A 22,671-nucleotide genomic window follows, 5' to 3' on the forward strand; every position below is an offset into this window, starting at 1 on the left:
AAAAAACTTACTTCATAAGTGCTTGACTAAGTTCTTCTTCTCGCTTAGACAACTGCTGTTGTAATTCATCTACATGAATTTTTTTCTCATTTAGCTGTTCTTTAACATCACTCAACTCAGTTTCTAAGCGTCGTTTAACCCGTTCTAGTTCCTGACGAACCTATTTAAAAGAATGATTTGTGTGGTTAAAATTCTATTAAATTAGTTGGGGAATTAGCAAAGAGAATGGGAGTGATCAGATTCTGGTGGCTACAACGGGAACAAATATAAGTTTGAAATTTAAAATCTAGTAATTAATTAATTAAAAAAAAAACACCAACGAGAACATCAAATTAAGATAATATTTACTCTAAAAATGACAAAATGAATTTTATTTCATAATAATTCTATAAATTTGAATTTAAAGGATTCAGCCCATTTTCTAGCTATTTACAAATCGTTTATTACATATCTAGCATTAGCATTAGTAGAGGCATATGATGCAAGAAAGCAAGCTTATTTAGCATAAGCCAAAAAAAAAAAAAAACACACACCACTCCCATTTCACCCCTCCGTTCGTTCGAAATACCTGTCCAGTTCAGCCTTAAATTTGTTTAGGCTATCAACTTCAACAACAAGTGATGGAAGTCGGTTCCACCAACCAACCACCCGCTGGCCAAAGGCAAATTTCCGCACATCTATCCGACATCCGTCCTTCCTCAATTTGAATTTATGCCCTCTGAGGTGATTATTCTGAGCAAGATGAAGAATCCCATTGGCATTGAGCATGCTCAAACCATTCAAAGCCTTATACACCTCTATCAGATCACCTCGCCGGTGCCTAGTCTCCAGACTCTGTAATTTGCAAAACTTAAGCCTTTCTTCGTAAGAGCAACCCTTTATTCCATTCACTTATCTTTTTGCCCTTCTCTGTACCCATTCCAGCAGCTCTACATCCTTCTTGAAATGAGGCCTCCAGACCTGTATACAGTACTCAAGATGTGGCCTAACCATTGCCTTATACAAGGGAATAATCACCTCCTTATCCTTGCTAGAAAAATTCCTGTATATCACTGACAAGACACCATGAGCTACTCTTGCAGCTCATCTGCACTGCTCAGAGAACTTCATATCTGCCTGCACAATTACCCCCAGGTCCTTTTCATTCTCCACCACTGTCAGTGTAGTACCGCAGAGTTGATACGTTGCTCTGTGGTTACTGTTTCCCATATGTAGTACTTTACATTTGTCAATGTTAAACTTGATTTGCCACCTCTCAGCCCATCTGTTCAACCTTTCCAGATCCTGTTGCAGCAGCATAGCGTCAGTAGTGTCCTTAACAACCCTGCCAACCTTTGTATCGTCTGCAAACTTGGACATTAAACTTGATATACCATCATCAATATCATTCATAAACACCGAAAACAACAACGGACCCAACACTGAACCCTGAGGAACTCCACTAATAACATGAGTCCACGTTGAGCAGTGTCCATTGATTACCACTCTCTGTCTTCTGCCACTCAACCATCCCCTTATCCATAGCAGCAATTTGCCTCCAATGCCACACTGCTCCAATTTGTGCAGCAGTCTTCCATGTGCAACAGTATCAAAAGCCTTTCTAAGATCCAAATATATAATATCAGAGTTATTCCCTGCATCCAGTTCTTTTGTGACTACATCATAGTATCCAATCAAATTGGTCAGGCAAGACCTGCCCTTAACAAAACCATGCTGCATCTGAGCTATAACTGAATTCTTGTCTAGATGATCCTGCAGTGCTTCTTTAACCAGTGCCTCCATTAATTTACCTGGAACAGAAGTTAAACTAACAGGTCTATAATTACTTTTGTCAGCTTTTGATCCTCCTTTGTGAATTGGGGTTACATTTGCACATCTCCAGTCTATGGGTACCTCCCCTGAGTCCAAAGAAGCTCTCATAATTATGGCTAGGGGTTTGCTTACTTTTGCCTCCTTTGCTGTTTCCTTTAATATAACTGGATAGATCCCATCCACTCCAGGTGCCTTTTTTATGTTTATCCTCAACAATCTCTCCTCCACTTTCCTCTCAGTTATTACAAAATCATCTAGCTCACTGCCAACGTTTACTTTACCTACATCATTCTCCTTCCTGAATAACTCCTCATGCGTGAATGTAGATGCAAAATACTCGTTTAGATTGTTAGCCACCTGAGCAGGATCCTCAACTGTTGAACCATCAATATCCAGTGGACCAATCTGATTCATCCCTTTCCTTCTTGAGTTTAAATATGTAAAGAACTCTTTTCTGTTTTTCTTTGCATCCTTTGCCAAGGATTTTTCGTAGTCTGCCTTTGCCTGCCTAATCTCCTTTGTGACTTGGTTACAGACCAACTTATATCTATCATAGGCTTCCATGTCACCCATTAATTTGTATGTATCCCATGCATTTTTCTTCTCTGCCACATGTCTCATTAGTCCATCTGACAACCATTTAGGCCTAAACCTTGAACAATATTTCTTAGTTGGTATGTAAAGCCTGGTAGCTTCCAAGATTAGTTCCTTGAATGCTTCCCATTTTGAGTTTGCTGTTGGTAACATCATCAGTTGGTCCCACTGTATAGAATTTAAATACTGTCTCAGACCATCATAGTCGCCTTTACGAAAACAAAAACCCTTCCCTTTACCTCTGATGGTATTTACCTCCTTGAGTAAATCCCACTTCAACACACTGTGATCACTGCCACCTAGTGGTTCATTTATCTGCAGATTCTTAATGCATGAAGAATCACTACTGATAATCAGATCAAGAGTATTGCTCCCTCTTGTTGCCGCACGAACATGCTGATGTAGAAAACAATCATCCAATAAATCCACAAAAGCCTTGCTAGTGTGTGAGTGACCAACCCACAAATTCCAGTCAATATCTGGGAAATTAAAATCCCCCATTATAAGACTCTCTGATTCACTGGCCCACTCTATTTCCCTGTACAATATATCTTATTATACTCATCAGAAGCATTAGGTCTATAGCACACTCCTACTCTCAATTTTGATTTTCCTATGCTTATGTCACACCAAACTGACTCGACACTGCCCTGTCCATTGATGTCGACTGGCTTCACTTCCTTGGATTTTATGTGTTTCTTAACTAATAGCATAACCCCTCCTCCCCTCCTGTCTATCCTTTCTATACACATTGTATTCCCCAAATTCCAGTTCCGCATTCCTTATATCTGTGTGACACTACGTCTCTGATATCTACTTTATCTCTTTAAATGATTTAGTTTCTTCACCCTGAATATTTTAATCAGTTAAAGCTTAAGTAATTTCAGCATTTTAAACACCTGATGCATGTTAACTTAACTCTTATGCAATTTTCAGAATTGTTTATTGAATATACCAAGTGCACTCTAACATAGAACTAGGCTTCATCTAAGGATTCAAAAATTGTGATTCTTATACAGTAAATTTCAAGCTCTTTTCTTCTGAAAGATAGTCTTCAATATTTCAAAAAAGTTTTAACATTTCATTAATATCAACTGATATAAGCTTAACCAGTTAAAGTTTCTGAATGTGTCAATAACTTGTTTACATCTTAAGAAAGTCTCAAAGAACTAGTAATTAAAGTAACATCACTTCCTTGTACTAAATTAATGCACAGTAAAACAGACTGTCCAATGTATTTGGAAGCTAGTAACACAAAAAATTTACCTCAAATTAGTTTCCAGTATGCAGAATTTTGATGCGGAAGAGCACATCAAAATCTGCACCACTAATACCACATATAAACAGAAGAAAGAGAAATACATAACCAGCTGTCATCCTTATTTTCTTATAATCAGCTCTTGATGAATTTGTGTGCAAGTGCTTTTTCTGTCAAAAAAGTGAAAATGCCGTAGAGCATCGAAAATCTGAACATCAATAATCCGAATGAGCCGCCACTTATTTTTTTTAATGCTGGTGCCATAAAATAATTACAATAAGTGCCGGTTATTGTGATCACGTTTGAGAATTGAATTTGATTCTATTAAATGGCAATTCTAACAAGCGAAAATCGGAGAAATATTATCCACTGGCTATAAAAATTAGGATACAGTATAAAGCACAAATTTACATCTTTTTTCCCCCCTTACCAATTAACAAAATTAAATGATATGTGAAAAGAGGAAGAACCCACAGGTTAGCAAAATGAAAATAAATTTATGCTTATTGTACATAGCTTAATTAATATACATATAATACTAACTAAAAATAACACTTTGTAATCTGATAATTCTGTTCACTGACATTTTTCTTTTTGGTTGTAAAATTTAAAACAGTAAAACAAACCTAAGTGTCAGTCAATAAAAAAATACGACACGCAGAAATTGCAACTAGCACTATATGCGCAAGCAACATATGGAGTAAAAAGATTCTGAACAGAGTTTTTACAGAATTTTATTTTGCCGTACTGTAGTTTTCTTTATCTTTTAAAAGAAAGCAGAAATTTTTAACAATTGAATCTAAGATTGAGATTTTAAACAGACTTTTGTTAGCAAAATTTTATGAAGTTGGAAAGTCAACCATAACAGACACTAAAAACAACAAGGAAAAAATGTTAAAGTTTGAATCAAAACTTGATTCAGATGGTGCAAAAAAAGAGAAAAACTATGAGAACAGCTAATGACCCATCCCATGAAGATGCAGTTTATTTGTGGTTCACACAAAGACGAAGTTAGGGAGAACCCATATCTGGATTTTTGTTGTGTGAATGGGTGCTGGATTTTAACAAAAAATTAGGTGATCCCTCAGATTTTAAAGCCAGTGTTTTTATTTTTAAATTGACCAAACTTTATTCAGTCTCCACAATGGTATTTTTGACAAGTTCAAAAATCCGAACAAATTGTAAGTCCAAACTACCCCTGGTCCCAATTAATTCAGATTATTGACACTCTACTTTATTTGGTAAATTCAGTCAGATTAAAAACGAATCAGCCCTATCTTGTTTCACACAAGATAAATCTACCATTCCCAAGCTCATCTTTGATGACACCCAGATTCTAGAGAGATCACTTCCTTCTATTCTTCTACCGCTTTAACCCCCCCACTTCCTCTCTCCATTATTCCGTCCGATTTTTCTCCCCTTTACTGGACTTTCCCTACCTGTAGCCTTGGATACCTCAGGGTTCACCCTGCCCTTTACACTCCTCACTGCCTGGCCCACCTCCTTGTGGCACTGGATGGTAAACTAGGGGTTTCTGTGTGAAAACACATTCCCCCTAGGCTAAGAAGCTGGATGAACAACAACTAACATAACCCACACTAACGCTACATGAACATGCACTAGTCTACATAAATTTGGACTTAAGAGTTTGTATTCAGACATGATGAGGTTTAGCACCCAGTTTAAATACAATCTCAGTAAGGTGCAAAATTTTATCAATGATTTACTGTACCTTTGCATCTAAGGAGTAGGAAGACTGCATTTGGAATACTGTATTTAGGTAGGTTTTGGGGGTCACATTTAAGACAATAAGCTTCTTGAAAAGGCACAAAGACAGGCAATTCATATGGTGAGAAGAGCAAAGGGAGCATCCATCTATACTAGTATTAAAATGACAAATGCAAAAAAATGAACTTATTCTATATCTGCCAAAAAAAAAAAAAAAAATTTATACTGGCACTTTTATAATTTCGTATAAGATTACAAAATATTTCTTAGAGGTTTTGAAAAAGATTTGGGGCGTGTTCAGTAAGCACATTGACTGGATCGGTACATTCCGACAGTGAGAAGAGTACAGATAAGAGGGACAGACACAGGTTGTATAGTCAAAGGTTTTTTTTTTTTTTGTTGTTGTTGTTGACGCAGCAAAAGCCTAACCCATGCATCTTCTGGCCATTACTAATAGTTTCACAGATGATGCCCCAGCACAAACAACACATTAAATGCAGACACAAGATGAAATACCCCATTCATTAGAAGTTAAATTCTGTAAATAAATTTTTTACTGAAATACCAAATCTTTTTGAGAGCTCAGATATTGAACTATATTAAGAAGAGAGCAAGCTTATGAATTTACCTGTTGCTCTTTTCTGTGTCTTTCTTCCAAATCAATAATGGTAGCTTCATGTTTTGCTTTTAATTTAGTCAAATGTTTGGATTTTTCTTCTTCCTCTGCTAGTGCTTGGGAAACTTCTGCTTGCCGTTCATCTAGAATTTTCTTTTCTTTTATAATCTGCAATTAAACAAAATTTGAAGAACTGTGAAGCTGTAAATGTTCAAACATACAGATAATAATGCTTTAATAAATATGCCATTAAGAAAGAAATGCAATAACAAAAAAAAAAGCATATCATGCTTATTTTGGCATTATAACTGGTGACGAAGAGATTAAATCAAGTAAAAAAAAAAAGCCTGATTCCCTAATGTAAATTCAATCTGAACTCTCAGATTGAATGACTAAACAAATAAAATCCATAGTGTTTGCAAGGGAGAGCCATAAGCCAGCAAAATTTATCATGCCATGATACCATCAGTAACACTTCGGGCAATCTGAAAGAAAAGATTTACCCAACCTACCTCCCCCTCCAGAGAAAGTCACTACCATTATTTACTGTTGAATGGAGAGCTAATAAGTTGCTTAAAATAATTTTATTTCATGCATTTTCTTAATTAGTACAGGCAGTTCTTGCTTTACAAGTTCCCGGGTTTATGAGTTTTTATCCAAATATCAAGTATCAACAGAATCTAAAATATGAATATTAATTGCAATGAATGTTTAGCATTTATTTATAACTACAGCATTTCAAATCACGAGCGGAGCTATACAATGCATTACTACTGTGAGTGCATTTATTTGTTCAGGCAAAGGATGAGGGAGGTCAAACTTAAATTTTGGAAAAAAAATTCCATATTTTAGATGCAATCAAAATAATAAAATGAGTGTGGGACAAAATTACAGAGACGAATGTGGTATTTGGAATTTAAATTCTTTCATCATTTTACTGATAATTTTGAAGGATTTCAAGAACCAGCAGAGATTGTAGAAATTGAAATAGAAGCGGTCGTTAATGATGCAACTAACATCACTGATCTGCTTCAAACACAACAGAGCTCAAATCAAGACCACCTTGAAATGGAAAAATGTGAAGCTGAGGAAAAAGAAGATTTAACAGACGAAACTCCTGTTTCTTCCTTTACTCTCAAGGGGCTTGATGAAGCTTTTCAACACAGAAAAAGCAATTGAGATTTTTGCATCACAAGATTCAAATTTTGAGCACACTAGAAAAGTTGCTACAGATTTTTAAAAAAAATGTTTATGCATGCTATCGTGAAATTTCTAAAGAAAAGAGAAGACTGTCTTGGAAACACGACTTGAAGTATTTCCGATAAAGAAAATGACTCCTTGTGCTTCCAAAAAACCAATGAGTGATGAGCCAACAATGAGTAAAGAACCATCAACAAGTGTGCATTTAGTCTATGATGATGAAGAATAAACATTCTTTAACATTTGTATGATGCCGACCGGGCTATCCGGGTCGGTAAAGCGCCTGCCTGGCAACCCAAAGGTCGCGGGTTCGAATCCCGCCTCGGGCTTGGATCAAAGTACTGCAAAAACCTTGGGAGGTGCAATATGGCCACAGAAGCCGATGTGCCAATAACTACCAAAGGAAAAAAAAAAAAAAATTTGTATGACATACTTTTTTTATTATTATAATTTGCTTGATTTTAAAGGCTGTGTTTTTATTTTTTAAGATAAATAAATCATTGTTTAAGCATAAACTATTGTTTTGTTGACCTTTATTTAACATCATTATGGTCAAATTTCATTGTTGAGAATGCAACCCGTTTTAACATTACATCTACGGGAAAAAATTCCTACTTTATGAGCTGGTGCTAGGAACAAATTAACTCGTAAAGTTGTATACCTGTATATGAACTACCTGTATTAGTAAATTAATAAGAGGAGTTTACCTCAATATAGTACGTGGAACACTTCCGTATGATACCCTCCAGAAATTAAAACGGAAAAAACGAAAAAAATCGACAACTTACCGGTACATTAAAGTATCACAGTATGTCGTGATCACAGGAATTTTCATTCCTGTGATCACGACAGTCGGTCGAAAAGCATTGTCAACTTCAGGAAGGAAAATAGTTTTGAATATTTTCGTTAGATTCTTTTAATTGCGTTAATTTGAATTTTAATTGTTTTGAATTGATTTTGAATTGTGTTAAATTGATTATTTAATTATTTATATTTTACTTTAATGTACCGGTAAGTTGTCGATTTTTTCGTTTTTTCCGTTTTAATTTCTGGAGGGTATCATACGGAAGTGTTCCACGTACTATATTGAGGTAAACTCCTCTTGTTAATTTACTAATATTATTATCAACGTAGAACATATTGAGTATTACAGCTCTGATTCATACTATCTAATGAACTACCTGTATATGTAACTGACAGAATCTAGCTAATATCATACCTTCTGATTGCTATCTTCAAGCACTGCAAAATCTTCTTCAATTTTTTTGATTTTTGAGTCCAATGTGACCTTTTCTAGTTGGAGTTTCTGTCGAGCAGCTTCCTCTTCTTCTAATCTACATGTGAAATTATTTTAGTTTTTCCCATATGCATTTCTGGTTTTTCCAGTAACATTAAGTAGCATCCAGTAATAAGTACAGTCTATTCTCTTTTTTAAGAAATCTGCTATTTACTTTTAAGATGTTTTACAAAGCAATAAACTGTAAATTTTATCTACATATCTAATTACTTCAACCTTTCATACACTGCTACACAGAAATTTAAAATAAGCAGTTCGAAATCTTAATTATTCTGATGCCTAGATAACTCATGAATATTATTAAACATCCATTCAATTAACCAACATGCCAAGAACACAATACATTAACTTAGTGATTTTTTTGATTTTTGAGTCCAATGTGACCTTTTCTAGTTGAAGTTTCTGTCGAGCAGCTTCCTCTTCTTCTAATCTACATGTGAAATTATTTTAGTTTTTCCCATATGCATTTCTGGTTTTTCCAGTAACATTAAGTAGCATCCAGTAATAAGTACAGTCTATTCTCTTTTTTAAGAAATCTGCTATTTACTTTTAAGATGTTTTACAAAGCAATAAACTGTAAATTTTATCTACATATCTAATTACTTCAACCTTTCATACACTGCTACACAGAAATTTAAAATAAGCAGTTCGAAATCTTAATTATTCTGATGCCTAGATAACTCATGAATATTATTAAACATCCATTCAATTAACCAACATGCCAAGAACACAATACATTAACTTAGTGATTTTTTTGATTTTTGAGTCCAATGTGACCTTTTCTAGTTGAAGTTTCTGTCGAGCAGCTTCCTCTTCTTCTAATCTACATGTGAAATTATTTTAGTTTTTCCCATATGCATTTCTGGTTTTTCCAGTAACATTAAGTAGCATCCAGTAATAAGTACAGTCTATTCTCTTTTTTAAGAAATCTGCTATTTACTTTTAAGATGTTTTACAAAGCAATAAACTGTAAATTTTATCTACATATCTAATTACTTCAACCTTTCATACACTGCTACACAGAAATTTAAAATAAGCAGTTCGAAATCTTAATTATTCTGATGCCTAGATAACTCATGAATATTATTAAACATCCATTCAATTAACCAACATGCCAAGAACACAATACATTAACTTAGTGATTTTTTTGATTTTTGAGTCCAATGTGACCTTTTCTAGTTGAAGTTTCTGTCGAGCAGCTTCCTCTTCTTCTAATCTACATGTGAAATTATTTTAGTTTTTCCCATATGCATTTCTGGTTTTTCCAGTAACATTAAGTAGCATCCAGTAATAAGTACAGTCTATTCTCTTTTTTAAGAAATCTGCTATTTACTTTTAAGATGTTTTACAAAGCAATAAACTGTAAATTTTATCTACATATCTAATTACTTCAACCTTTCATACACTGCTACACAGAAATTTAAAATAAGCAGTTCGAAATCTTAATTATTCTGATGCCTAGATAACTCATGAATATTATTAAACATCCATTCAATTAACCAACATGCCAAGAACACAATACATTAACTTAGTGATCAGACATGCTAACAAAAAAACCCATTTCCAGAAATGGTTCTGTAATAAGCTCTGCATTCTTTACAAATGAAGGATCAAAACATGAAAAACTTTAATGAATATGCCATTAAGAAAGAAAGTATATCATGATTATTTTGATGTTAGAATTGGTGTTGTCCTATTTAAGAACCATTCTAGGCAATAGTTTTTCTATTATAGCAATAAGTAAGAACTGATGTAGACTAAAGGAAATTCCGAGCTGCAGAACTAGATAATTTTTGTATAAAACACTACAATGCATATCAGTAACAGTGAAATTTTTATTCATATTTAGATTAACTTATTTTAAATTACATAACTAGTTATATGTTACAATATCCATTCTGGGAGTTCAGTATGTTGATTGTAAAAGCCATCAGGGAAGGCTTAGAAGACTTACACATTAACAACAGTAATCCAAAAATACTTTCTGCTTTTAAGCTAGAACGTAATTCTTTCATCATGACATGACAGTGATGAAATGATGGACAACAAGATCATTATCCATTTCATTAGCAGAGGCATTTAATGCAACAAGTAAGTCAGCTTATATAGCATCAGCCAAAAAAAAAAAAAAACCTTCCCATTTCACCCATCCTTCACTTCAAAAGTTCATCTAGTTTTGCCTTGAATTTATTTAACACAACAGACGAAGGTTTGTTTTGTTCCAGCAATCAACCACCTGCTGGCTTAAGGCAAGTTTCCACACAACTATTCTACAACTGACTTTTTTCAATTTGAATTTATGACCCCCCTCAGGTGCATAATCTAAGCAAGAGGAAGAATCCCAAAAGTATTGAGCTTGCTCAAACCATTCAAGGCCTTATACGTCTCAATCACATCACATTGACATGTGCCTGGTCTCCAGACACTACAATTTGCAGAACTTAAGAATTTCTTAGTAAGAGCAACCCATTGTTCCTCCTAGAATGAGGCCTCAAGATCTGTATGCAGTAAATATGGCCTGCCAACTGCCTTGTAAAAGAGGATAATCACTTCCTTATCCCTGATAGCAAAATTCCTGTATATCATTGGCAAGCCCCCCCCCCCCAAGAGCTACTCTTGCAGCCTGTTTGCACTGCTCAGAAAACTTCATATCTGACTGCACAATTACGAACAGGTCTTTTTTATTCTCCACTACCCTGAGTGTAGTACCACATAGTCGGTACGTTACTCTGTGTTTACTGCTACCCATGTGCAGTAATTTGCATTTGTGAGCGTTAAACAACAGTTGCCACTTCTCAGCCCACCTGCTCTTTTCTAGATCCTGTTGTACAGAATACTGTCATTAACAACCCTGCAAACCTTCGTATCTTCTGCAAACTTCTACATTAAGCATGATATAGCTTCATCAATACCGATAAATAAGAAAACAACGATGGGCCGAACACCGAACCCCTGGGGGACTATATTAATAACATTAGTCCATTGATTACCACTCCACCATCCCTTTATATACATAACAACCTGTCTAATTAATATGCCATACTGCTCCAATTTTTTTATAGCAGTCTTCCATGTGCAACAGCATCAAAAAGTTTCCTAAAATCCAAGTATATATCAAAATTATTTTATGCATGTTGTTCCTCTATAACCACATCATGGTATCCAATCAAACTGGTAAAACAAGACTTCCCCTTAACAAACCCATGCTGTGTCTGAACTGTAATTGCAGCCTTGTCTAGATGATTCTGCAGTGCTTTAACCAATGACTCAATTATTTTTGCTGGAACAGAAGTTAAACTAACAGGTCAGTAATTATTTATGTCATCCCATTGATCCCCCCCCTTTGTGAATTGGGGATACATTTGCACATCAGCAGTCCGTTAACCTCCCTCTGAGTCCAAGGATGCTCTCATAATCACAGTTAAGGGTTTTTTTGCTTACTTACTTCACTGTCTCCTTTAATATAACTGGATAGATCCCATCCACCCCAGGTGCCTTTCTTACATTTAACCTCAACAATTTCGCCTCCACTTTGCTCTGTTATTACAAAATAATTTAGTTCCCTGTTAGAGTTTGATAAGTTTTGGCCTCCACTTCTCTACAGAATTCCTCATATGTGAATGTAGATGCAAAATACTAATTCAGTTTGTCTGCTACCTGAGCAAAATCATAGATAGTCGACACATCAATGTCAAGTGGAACAATCTGATTCATCCCCCTCCTTCTAGAGTTTACATATGTAAAGCCTTTGCTGTTTTTCTTTGCATCCTTTGCCAAAGATTTTTCATAATCTGCCTTTGCTTGCCTAATCTCGTTTGCGACTTGATTGCAGACTAGCTTATAAATACCATAGGCTTCTGTGTTGCCTGATAATTTATATTCATCCCATGCATTTTCTTCTCTGCCACGAGTCTAATTAGTTCATCTGACATCTATTTAGGCCTAAATCTTGACAGTACTTCTTAGTTGGTATGAAAAGCACAGTAGCTTCCAAGATTAATTTCTTGAATGCTTCCCATTTAGAATTTACTGTTGGTAACATCATCAGTTGGTCCCACTGTAGTTACCTTAACAAAAGCAAAAACCCTTCCCTTTACCCCTGATGGTAGTTACATCTTTGAGTAAATCCCACATCAGCACTCTTTGTTCACTGCCACCTAGTGGTTCCTTTACCTGCAGATTCTTAATACATCTGCAAACACCAGAGGGAGGTAATACTCTTGATCTGATGACAATCACTAGCAAAAAAAGTTTTGCTAGTGTTCAAGTAACCAACCCACAAATTCCAGTCAATATCTGGGAAGTTAAAATCCCCCGTTATAGCACAATCTGATTTACTGGCCCACTATTTCTCTGTCTAGTTGTTCATTGTACCATCAGCGTCGTTAGGCCTATAACACACTCCTACTCTCAATTTTGCTTTCCCAGTGCTTATGTTACACCAAACTGACTCAACATTGCATTGTCCACCAATATCAACTGGATGCACTTCCTTAGATTGTGTTTCTTAACTAACTGCATAACACTTGCTCCCTTTCTATCCTATCTGTACACATTGTACTCCCCAAATTCCAATTCTGCATTTTTCCTTATATTTGTGTGACACCACATCTGATATATCAACAATATCTTACTCTCGGTTACCCTAACACAGCCCATATATTTACTTGTTCTGTGATGACTCACAGAAGTGAGTCATCAAAGAATCACTTTCACCTCTGTCTGCAGCTACTGTTAATCTATTAATCTGTGAATACCCCCAAACTAGCAGTTTTCCAACCAACCTAACACTGCTTCAATAGCATTAGCAAATATTCTTGCAATGGAATTTCAATTCCATTAGAACTAAAGCAAGCACAAACCTGAGAAATCTTCAGATATGCTGTCCACAAGAAATAAACAGAGGACATCTTACCAAGGACATTGTGTATCACAAAAGTTATCCAGAGAATTTTGTAAAGAGAATAGTATCCACTGCCATAACCAAAGATTATGTTCTTACCCCTGAAATTTTACTATTTTATACCATTCTATCCTTCCCATTCTCATACTATCCCCAGAGATTGGCAAATTAGATAACAGAATACTAAAACAAAATGAGAGTATTAACCAAGAGAACAACTGGCTAAACATGGTTCTATGGCCACTTCCCCTTCAAAGTCACCCAAGAAAGTCCAACAAAACTGTAAACAGAGAAGACTGCCATTGTGAAAAGGATTATAAAGAACAGTCTTATAGGAAGTTTCATCCAAGATGGAAAAGAATTTCACTAATATTAGAATTGGCAGCTAGTGATATGACATATCACAGCATTACTAAGAACTATTCAGTCAACAAAAAACAGTCCCAAATTCTCTCTATGATCAAACACAGGGGAAAATTTGTAGTAATCTGGGCTATTCAACCCAAGTCAAGGGAAAAAAAAAAAAACTAACAGAAATAGGAAGAATTAACCCCCACCCCACATGACTTAACTCATTTCAGCAACAAAGTTCCAGAATTATCAGATGGTTCCAGACAAACTGGGGACAGGAGGGAAGAATCAGTGTCCAATGGAGGCCAGGATGATAATGACTACTGGCCTTTGCCCTTTTCTCCATCAATACTAACCCATAAAAATATCTGTGCATCTCAAGAAAATTCAGCAAGGATAGCAGCAGATGCTAACAACAAACATTCCCTAATGAAGGCTAATATAATGAAACTTTCTATAACTGCTTATACGATGTTGTTCCTCCTCCTATAAATCAAATTTCTCTATTAATGACTCTCTTTATTGTCAAAGAACAATCCACTACTGTGTGATTAGTCAATGGATATACTTTGTATCGTTTAATCTTCAGATCTTTATTAAATGTAATTTAATTTACCCACTGATGAAGAAATTAAAACTGACCTAGTGATGTACAAGTTATGTTCCTAGTGAAACCACTGCACTGCATGTTTTTGCTAACATGCAGTGCAGTGGTTTTATTAAAAATAAAGCAAGATCTAAACTGAGTTTTGGTGTATATTTTTGGCATTATAAACATGACATATGTAGAATTAACATAAAAATAATTCATTTATTAATGAAATTTACTGATGCTACATTAAACACACAGACTAAAAAAAAAAAAAAAAACCTGATTACTGCACCAGCAACAAAGTTGTAAAAAGAATGCTAGACAGAAAGTTGTAAAAAAGTGACCTTTCTAACTTCAAACCATCCAGTTAAATATGATATAAACAAATATAACCGGCACCAGAATCAATGTATATGTAGTAAACAAACAACATCATAAATGATTCCTAGAATTCAACCTACCATTCAAAACCAAAAATCAGATAAGGTGGGTATAACCAGGTTTATTCCTTCTGGGGATTTAAAATAAAAAAAAAAGCAATATAACAGGAATGCATGTTAAATCATAGTACTGTATGGCACTTCATAAGATTTACTATTGGGCAAGGCAAAAAAATGCATTAAAAGTAAGAGAGCTATAAGTAGGAGTGTTAATTAATGTTTTTGTGTTTGTAAAATAAAAACCTCCAAATGCTACTCCCAAAATCTGGAATAAACCTATTATTTACAAATATAATCAGCACACTTACTGTTCCTCTAAGTCCTGTATATTTAATTGAAGTTTTTTCTTCTCTGATGTTAATGTCTGATTGCGTTCTTCTTCCTCTTCAATCCTCGCTTCAAGGTCATGCAATATTTCTTCTAATTCCTGTTTTCTGGCTGCTAACCTTAATCTCATTTCCTCTGCCTCCGCACAAAGCTCTGTTTCAGCTTGCAGTTGTTCCGCTAACATGTTTTTCTCTTCTGTTATCTTCAGCAAAAGCAAAAATATCACATTATTAGTAAGACTTTCATAATACACAATTATAATCATTTAAATAACTGCTTTTTATTAGACATTTATCAGGTACACAATGCAGTGTGTGTGTTTCAACAAATCAAAACAAAGTTGGTAGTACCTGCTTACATCACCATGTATGCATTATTGATGCTCTGTACTCCTTATTCTGTTACCTTATTTTCATAAATATTTTATTTATTCAATATTTGTCTGAAGTATTAATTTTACATCAACTGAACAGAAAAGGAAAGAACTTTAGTGGATTTTAGGATTTATTACACTGAATAATATTTAGTATATAAGGTACTAAATAATGTTGTAATGCATTTTTAGGCATCTTCACATATGAATAAGTCATCTGCTGAATTTCACAACATCCATCTGTTTAGCCATATCTAACAACATGATTCCCACTGGGCAGATTTTCATAAAATTTTATATTTAGCTCTTTTAGAAAAGTCTTGTCAAGCCAATTTCATTAAAAGCAGACAAATAGAAATCAGCAATTAGACAATTAAATCCAACAAATATTATTATTGTATGCGTTAAATAGGCTATTCGTGTATTGTATTTTGTAGATAAAGCACTGGATATTATATTTGTTCATGCACTGACTGTAGAAATGATTGGGCAATATAGTATATGCGCAGAAAGGATACGGAAATTCTTGATTATGTAGTGTACATAGAAGATTCGCTGCTTTTTGAAGAGCGCTTTATTTTTTTTTTGAAGAGTTTACAAAATATATAAATCATGAATTATTACTATTTCTATATTAATCAATAACAGCAGATATGTGAAATAAATGTTATTATCATTATTAAAATCCAGATGAAATAAGCTGATACATGTACTAGTGATTTCTTAATATTTCTGGGCTAAAAGATACAAGGGCTGTTCAATAAACAAAATTATCAGAATGAATAATTTTTCATGAAAAACCATACTGCTTGCTATTTCTAGCTAAACTGCAGAATTTAAGACTAATCCAAACTGCATTACATAGCAACTGTGCAGCTCTCTTATGCATAGTATGACCTTGGCAGTGGGTCAAGTTTATGCCTGTTCAGTTTTACCTATGGAACAATGGACGTGACATGCAAAGAACAGTGCTGCTCTCATTGTTTCCATCTGAGGAAACATCAGCTGAAGCATATGAAATATTAAGAGGCTTATGGTGAATCTATGCTTCCACATAGCACAACTTGCAGATGGTTTAGAATGTTTAAAGACTGATGCAATTCAATCACAAAAATTGGTGGTCCTGTAGTTCCAACCACTGCTGTCAACCACAGAAACCATAAACATTGCTTCTATAATTGTGAGAGGTCGTCATATAACAGAAAGGCAACTGGCAAAGATGTTCAGAATATCAGTAGGAAGCACACACGGTACTGTCCATGACCATTTGCATATGTGTTTATGCACGCTGGGTTACAAGACCATTTGTGCCTGAGCAACAACAAGTTTGCATGGAGGTTTGTTAGAAATTGCAACGGATGGTTACAGAAGACAATGAGGATCTGCACAAGGTGATAACGGCTAAATGAGACATGACTTCATCATTTTGACCCAGAGAGTAAGCAACAAAGCACTATTTGGAAGTCTTTTGTCATTGTCAACACCAAAAAAAATCCCAAAAGTTGTGGTTTCCACAGGAAAGGTTGTGGTCATCTCTTTATTGATATTCAAGGAATGGGTTACCAGCACTTTGTGCCAAGTTATACAACTTGTTACAGGACTTTACTACAGAACTGTATGCTTTGTGGGATCACATTAGTGTTGTGATGCACCATTTAAGCAGGTGGGTGGATATGCATCACAGCAATGTGAGACCTCACAATACTCCTATTGTCATTGAGTGCTGAGCCAGCAATAATGTGAAATGTATCCTCATCCACCCCAGAGCCCTGACCTTGTGAAGACACTGGAGGCAATTCTCAAATGCATGTCAAAAAACAAATTCCATCACGTTTTTGAAGAATGGCAGAAACATTGGAGTAAATGCATTTCATCAAATGGGGATACTTTGAAAAGGACCATCAAAATATGGATGATTAATAAAGGTAGTATATTGTGAAAAAAAAAAAAAAAAAAAAAAATTTACAATCTCTTTATTGAACAGCCCAGCCCGCGTATCTTTTTTTTTTTTTTTTTTTAGAAAGTGTGCTGGATTTTAAAGAGGTTTATTTTATTAGGCATACATACCTACCTTCATAACGATATCCTTTAAGCCTTTCATTATCAACATAAAACTCACATCAATTAATGATAAATCTAAAAAAACACTTTCCAAAAATAGTTCCTTCTGTAGATCACAAGGGAGTTTAAGATATAAACTTCACACCATTTTTCTAAAAGATTAACATATAAAGTTCATAAAAATTTACCTGTTGAAATTTTTTCTCTAGTTCAGTAGCTTCCATTTCAACCTTCTCCATTTTTTCCTTAACTTGTCGCAATTCATCTTCCTTAGCATTTAGTTTCTCTTCTTGTTTTGTGACTTGTAGTAGAGGTTTTACCTAAACAAAATTATATTAGATGTTAATACAGATTATATCTGACAATGACATTTATAAATAGCCTTGTATTTTACTCTAAAAATAATATTATAAACAATAGTAATACAGCCACTCCCCGACCTATGTAAAGGTTGTGTTCCGTGGAACTCTACATAAGTTGGAATTTCCCTAAATGCTTATGCAACACTCGCAAATTTGATGGAAGCAAATTTGATTGAATTTGATCGAAACAAAAAAGAAATGTTTGACGAACAAGTAAATAGAATTATTTATTAATTTTTTTTTTTTTTTATCTCATGCGCAGGAAAAATTACAAAATTATAAAAAGAGAGGAGACAGGAATAACATCAGCGAGTTTTGCCTTTCGAGCATCGTTGTCAGAATTAACTCTCCAGCTGATGAGCACACCGCTGCAGAAGTTGAGGGCTGTGGAGATTTAGAAGAGGTTTTTTCCAACACATCACAAAATTTCTCTGCAGCTGCAGAATCTGCACTGGAAACTTCACTGCATACTTTATGTTTTGGAAACCAGAGCAATGCTTGAACCTATTAAACCACCGGTTGCCTGCCATGAACTTGGCTTGGGGTTTGCCGTACTTATCCTGAATATCTTCATAAATACTTCTTGCTTTTGCTTGAATGGCCATTGGACTCAAGGGCACTTGCTTCTGAATCTGATTTTCTATTCATATTATTAATAGCTTTTTCATCTTCGATACAGCACCTGAACGCTGTTTTGTGATCACTGTTGATCTTAAATGCGTTTATCCTTGAACATGTTCTTTTATACACGCATTGTCCCTTAAAATAGTATTCATTGTTGAAGCAGTGAGACCTAATTCCATGCAATAGATGACAAACCTTGTTCTTCATACTTCTTAATTAATCATCTTAATTTCTAAATCAATTTTGTTTTGTTTCCTAGCACAGCCGCACTTGTAATTTCATTGGCCCCTTTCCCTTCACCATTGTAATAAGTAAATAGGAATGAAGAGCATATTCTGAAAATTTGTTTTTTATATGATTGAAGATAACGTAAAAACCCACAGAATTCCAGTTATTGGTATTATCACAAATGCAATAAGATTGAGTTTACTACACGTTTATAATAGATTGCACTAATATAAAAGCCCAATAAACCAGAAAGTACAAACTGTTTTTATTGTTTTATGGTAGTGACCTCCAGAAATGTGTTTTAGAAAAATATGACAAAGGCATTCTAAATTGATTTTTATAATGGGCCATATGATAACGATGAAAGTGTAGTGCAATTCCATTATAAAAACCTTTTAGAGAGATAACTAGCTTGGTTATATATAGTGAAAATTTCAACATCCGAGGTCTTTGAATGAACTACCAAAAAAAAAAAAAAAAAAAAAAAGTGTTATTGGGTTCACATTATATTTTCACGATACCTCCATTTATTCCTACAGGATGCAAAATACATTTCCACAACTTTTAAGTTTGCACTGGCCAACAAAAACTTATGTAAAGTCGAATTTCCGTAAGTCGAGTATTACGCAAGCTGGGGGAGTAGCTGCATAACAAAATATGATTGCATTCTGAGATATATTAGTGAATCAAATTACAGTAAAACCACATTAATTTGAAGTATTCATATACCAGATATAAAGTTGGTATTAAAGAGAAATTTAGTCAGATATTCTTATTAAGGCTGTATTGAATTTTCACAATTCTCATTTAAAATGTTAAGAATTTAATTTTGTTGAAGTAGATGTTTGTTAATAGATGATTAGTGCATTAATTTAGTCAAAACGAGAAAGACAACCCTACCACAGAGAAATTCAAATCGATTTCTCACATGTAATAACATATTGTTTCATTTTTGTCACCACTGCTAATCATATTGCCTGATGTAAAGAAGCTGAACATTAAAATCTGATTAAAATAAGTAAATGTTAATTTGCCTCAGCAAAGTAGTACTGAAAACAAGAGGAAAGCTCTTGAAGCAGCAACCATGGTTAATTTTTTCTATAAACAGAAGCTTAATTTACATGCACAAAAAATAATTTAATTCCACAAACCAAAGTAAAACTGCACAACTGAAATCAAACAATTTTTCCAGTGTACCCCACTGATATTTTCTATCTCTTCACTCTCGGCTGCTTGCATAAGTCAAATTGGTCACCAGCACATGTAAGCACCAGCATGATTGTAATTTACAAGAGCAGTTGGGTACAAGATTGTAAAATTCACAGAGTAAGTGATAACACTAAAAGAGAATGTCACCTTTTTGCTTGGATTATAAGTATTAAATCTCTCTCTCTCTGTCACAGAGAAGTACAATTATACATAATAAACAATAACTTCCAGAGAGAGTAATACTGTTGATCTAATTATCAGTAGTGATTCTTCGTGTGTTAAGAATCTGTAGATAAACAAACAAGGTGACAGTAATCACAGTGTACTGATGTAGGATTTACTCAATGATGTAACGACCATCAGGGATAAAGGGAAGGGTTTCTGCTTTCGTAAAGGTGAAGAGTGGTCTGAGAAAGTTTAAATTCTATACAGTGGGACAAACTGATGATGTTACCAACAGCAAATTCTAAATGGAAAGCATTCAAAGAATTATTCTCGAAATGCTACTATGCTTTTCATACCAACTAAGAAATACTGTTCGAGGTTTAGGCCTAAATGGATGTCAGATGAACTAATCAGACACGTAGCAGAGAAGAAAAATGCATGAGAGACAAAAATTATCGGGTGACACAGAAGCCTATGGTAGATATATGCTGGTCTGTAATCAAGTAACAAAGGTTAGGCAGGCAAAGGCAGATTACAAGAAATATTTGGCAACAGGTGCAAAGAGTTCTTTACTTATGTAAAGTCTAGAAGGAAGGGAATGAATCAGATTGGTCCACTTGATATCGATGGTTCAACTGTTGATGATCCTGCTCAGGTAGCTAAATGAGTATTTTGCATCTACATTCGCACATGAGGAGTTAATTAAGGAGGGGAATGCCAGAGGTGAATTAAACTGGCAGTGAGCTAGATGATTTTGTAATAACTGAGAGCAAAGTGAAGGAGAAATTGTTGAAGATAAACATAAGAAAGGCACCTGGGGTGGATGGGATCTATCCAATTATATTAAAGGAGGCAGCAAAGAAAGTAAGCAAACACTTAACCATAATTGTGAGAGCTTCCTGGGACTCAGGGGAGATATGCAAATGTGACCCCAATTCATAAAGGAGGATCAAAGGGCGACAAGTAATTACAGACCTGTTAGTTCAACTTCTGTTCCATGGAAATTAATGGAGGCACTAGATAAAGAAGCACTGCAGGATTATCTAGATAAGACTTCAGTTATAGCTGGACACAGTATGGATTTGTTGAGGGGAAGTCTTTTCCGACCAATTTGATTGGATACTATGATGTCACAAGGGAACTGGATGCAGGTAATAATTTTGATATCATATATTTGGACCTTTACAAAATGCTTTTGATAATGTTGCACATGGAAGACTGCTGCACAAATTGGAGCAGTGTGGCATTGGAGACAGATTGCTGCTATGGATAAAGGGATGGTTGAGTGGGCAAAGACAGAGCGGTAATCAATGGACACTGCTCTTCGTGGACTAATGTTATTAGTGGATTACCCCAGGGTTCAGTGTTAAGTCCATTGTTTTCTGTATTTATTAATGATATTGATGATGCATCAATATCATTAATCTCCAATATCATTAATCTCAGGCTTAATCTCCAAGTTTGCAGACGATACAAAGGTCAGCAGGGTTGTTAATGTCACTAATGACATTACACACTGCTGCAACAGGATCTAGAAAAGTTGAGCAGATGGGCTGAGAGATGGCACCTGAAGTTCAACATTGACAAATGGAAAGTACTGCATATGGGTAGAGTAACTCCAGAATAACGTATCAACTGTGTGGTCCTACATGGAGGGTTGTGGAGAATGAAGAGAACCTGGGGGTAATTGTGCAGTCAGATATGAAATTTTCTGAGCAGTACAGATAGTCTGCAAGTGTAGCTCATGGGGATCTTGTCAATGATATATAGGAATTTTTTCAGCAGGAATAAGGAGGTGATTATCCCCTTGTATAAGGCAATGGTCAACCACACCTTGAGTATTGTACACAGGTCTGGAAGCCTCATTTTAGGAAGGATGTAGAACTGCTGGAGCGAGTAAAGAGAAGGGCAACAAGATTAGTGAATGGAATAAAGGGTTGCTCTTAAGAAAGGCTTAAGTTTTGCAAATTACAGTGTCTGGAAACTAGGCACCTGCGAGGTGATCTGATTGCATTATATAAGGCCTTGAATGGTTTGGGCAAGTTTAATGTTGATGGGATTCTTCCTCTTGCCTAGATTAATTGCCTGGGGGGAGGACATAAATTCAAATTGAGGAAAGAGTTGTAGAACAGATGTGCAGGAATTTGCCTTTAGCCAGCGGGTGGTTGATTGCTGGAATTAACTTCCATCTGTCGTAGAAGTTGGCAGCTTAAATAAATTCAACGCAGAACTAGACAAACATTTGGAGTGAATGGATGAGTTGTGTGAATGGTTTAGAGTGGATGGATTAAAACAAGGGTTAGCATTAATAGAAGCTTCTAATAATGCTAACTCTTGTTTTAATGATAACACATAAAGAGCCACACAACTATCATGGTGTTTAAAATGGAACTCAGAAATCTGATATTAAATGTACATGAAATTGATCCTTAATAATCTTATTTTTTTAATCCACCATGAAAGTGCCCCTGTTGTTGTTGTTCTTATTTGGTTTTTCTGAGCATTAGCAACTAAGGCCATATTGCTCCAGG

At 35.0% G+C, this 22,671-nt stretch overlaps 1 protein-coding gene across 1 annotated transcript in view; it reads right to left on the reverse strand.

Annotated features, from left to right (window-relative positions):
* Window positions 1-22,671, reverse strand: part of zip (myosin heavy chain 10) — a 380,860-nt gene that overhangs the window by 88,508 nt on the left and 269,681 nt on the right. The window contains exons 20-24 of the mRNA XM_090375898.1: window positions 17,741-17,872; window positions 15,100-15,320; window positions 8,428-8,542; window positions 6,021-6,176; window positions 12-160 (exon numbers count right to left, since the gene is read on the reverse strand). Coding sequence (XP_090232024.1) covers window positions 12-160; window positions 6,021-6,176; window positions 8,428-8,542; window positions 15,100-15,320; window positions 17,741-17,872 — 773 coding nt within the window. The remainder of the gene's footprint in view (window positions 1-11; window positions 161-6,020; window positions 6,177-8,427; window positions 8,543-15,099; window positions 15,321-17,740; window positions 17,873-22,671) is intronic.

This window comes from Mastigoproctus giganteus, chromosome 6 (assembly GCF_048544385.1).
Source record: "Mastigoproctus giganteus isolate SK-2022 chromosome 6, ASM4854438v1, whole genome shotgun sequence".
Classification (NCBI taxonomy): domain Eukaryota; kingdom Metazoa; phylum Arthropoda; class Arachnida; order Uropygi; family Thelyphonidae; genus Mastigoproctus; species Mastigoproctus giganteus.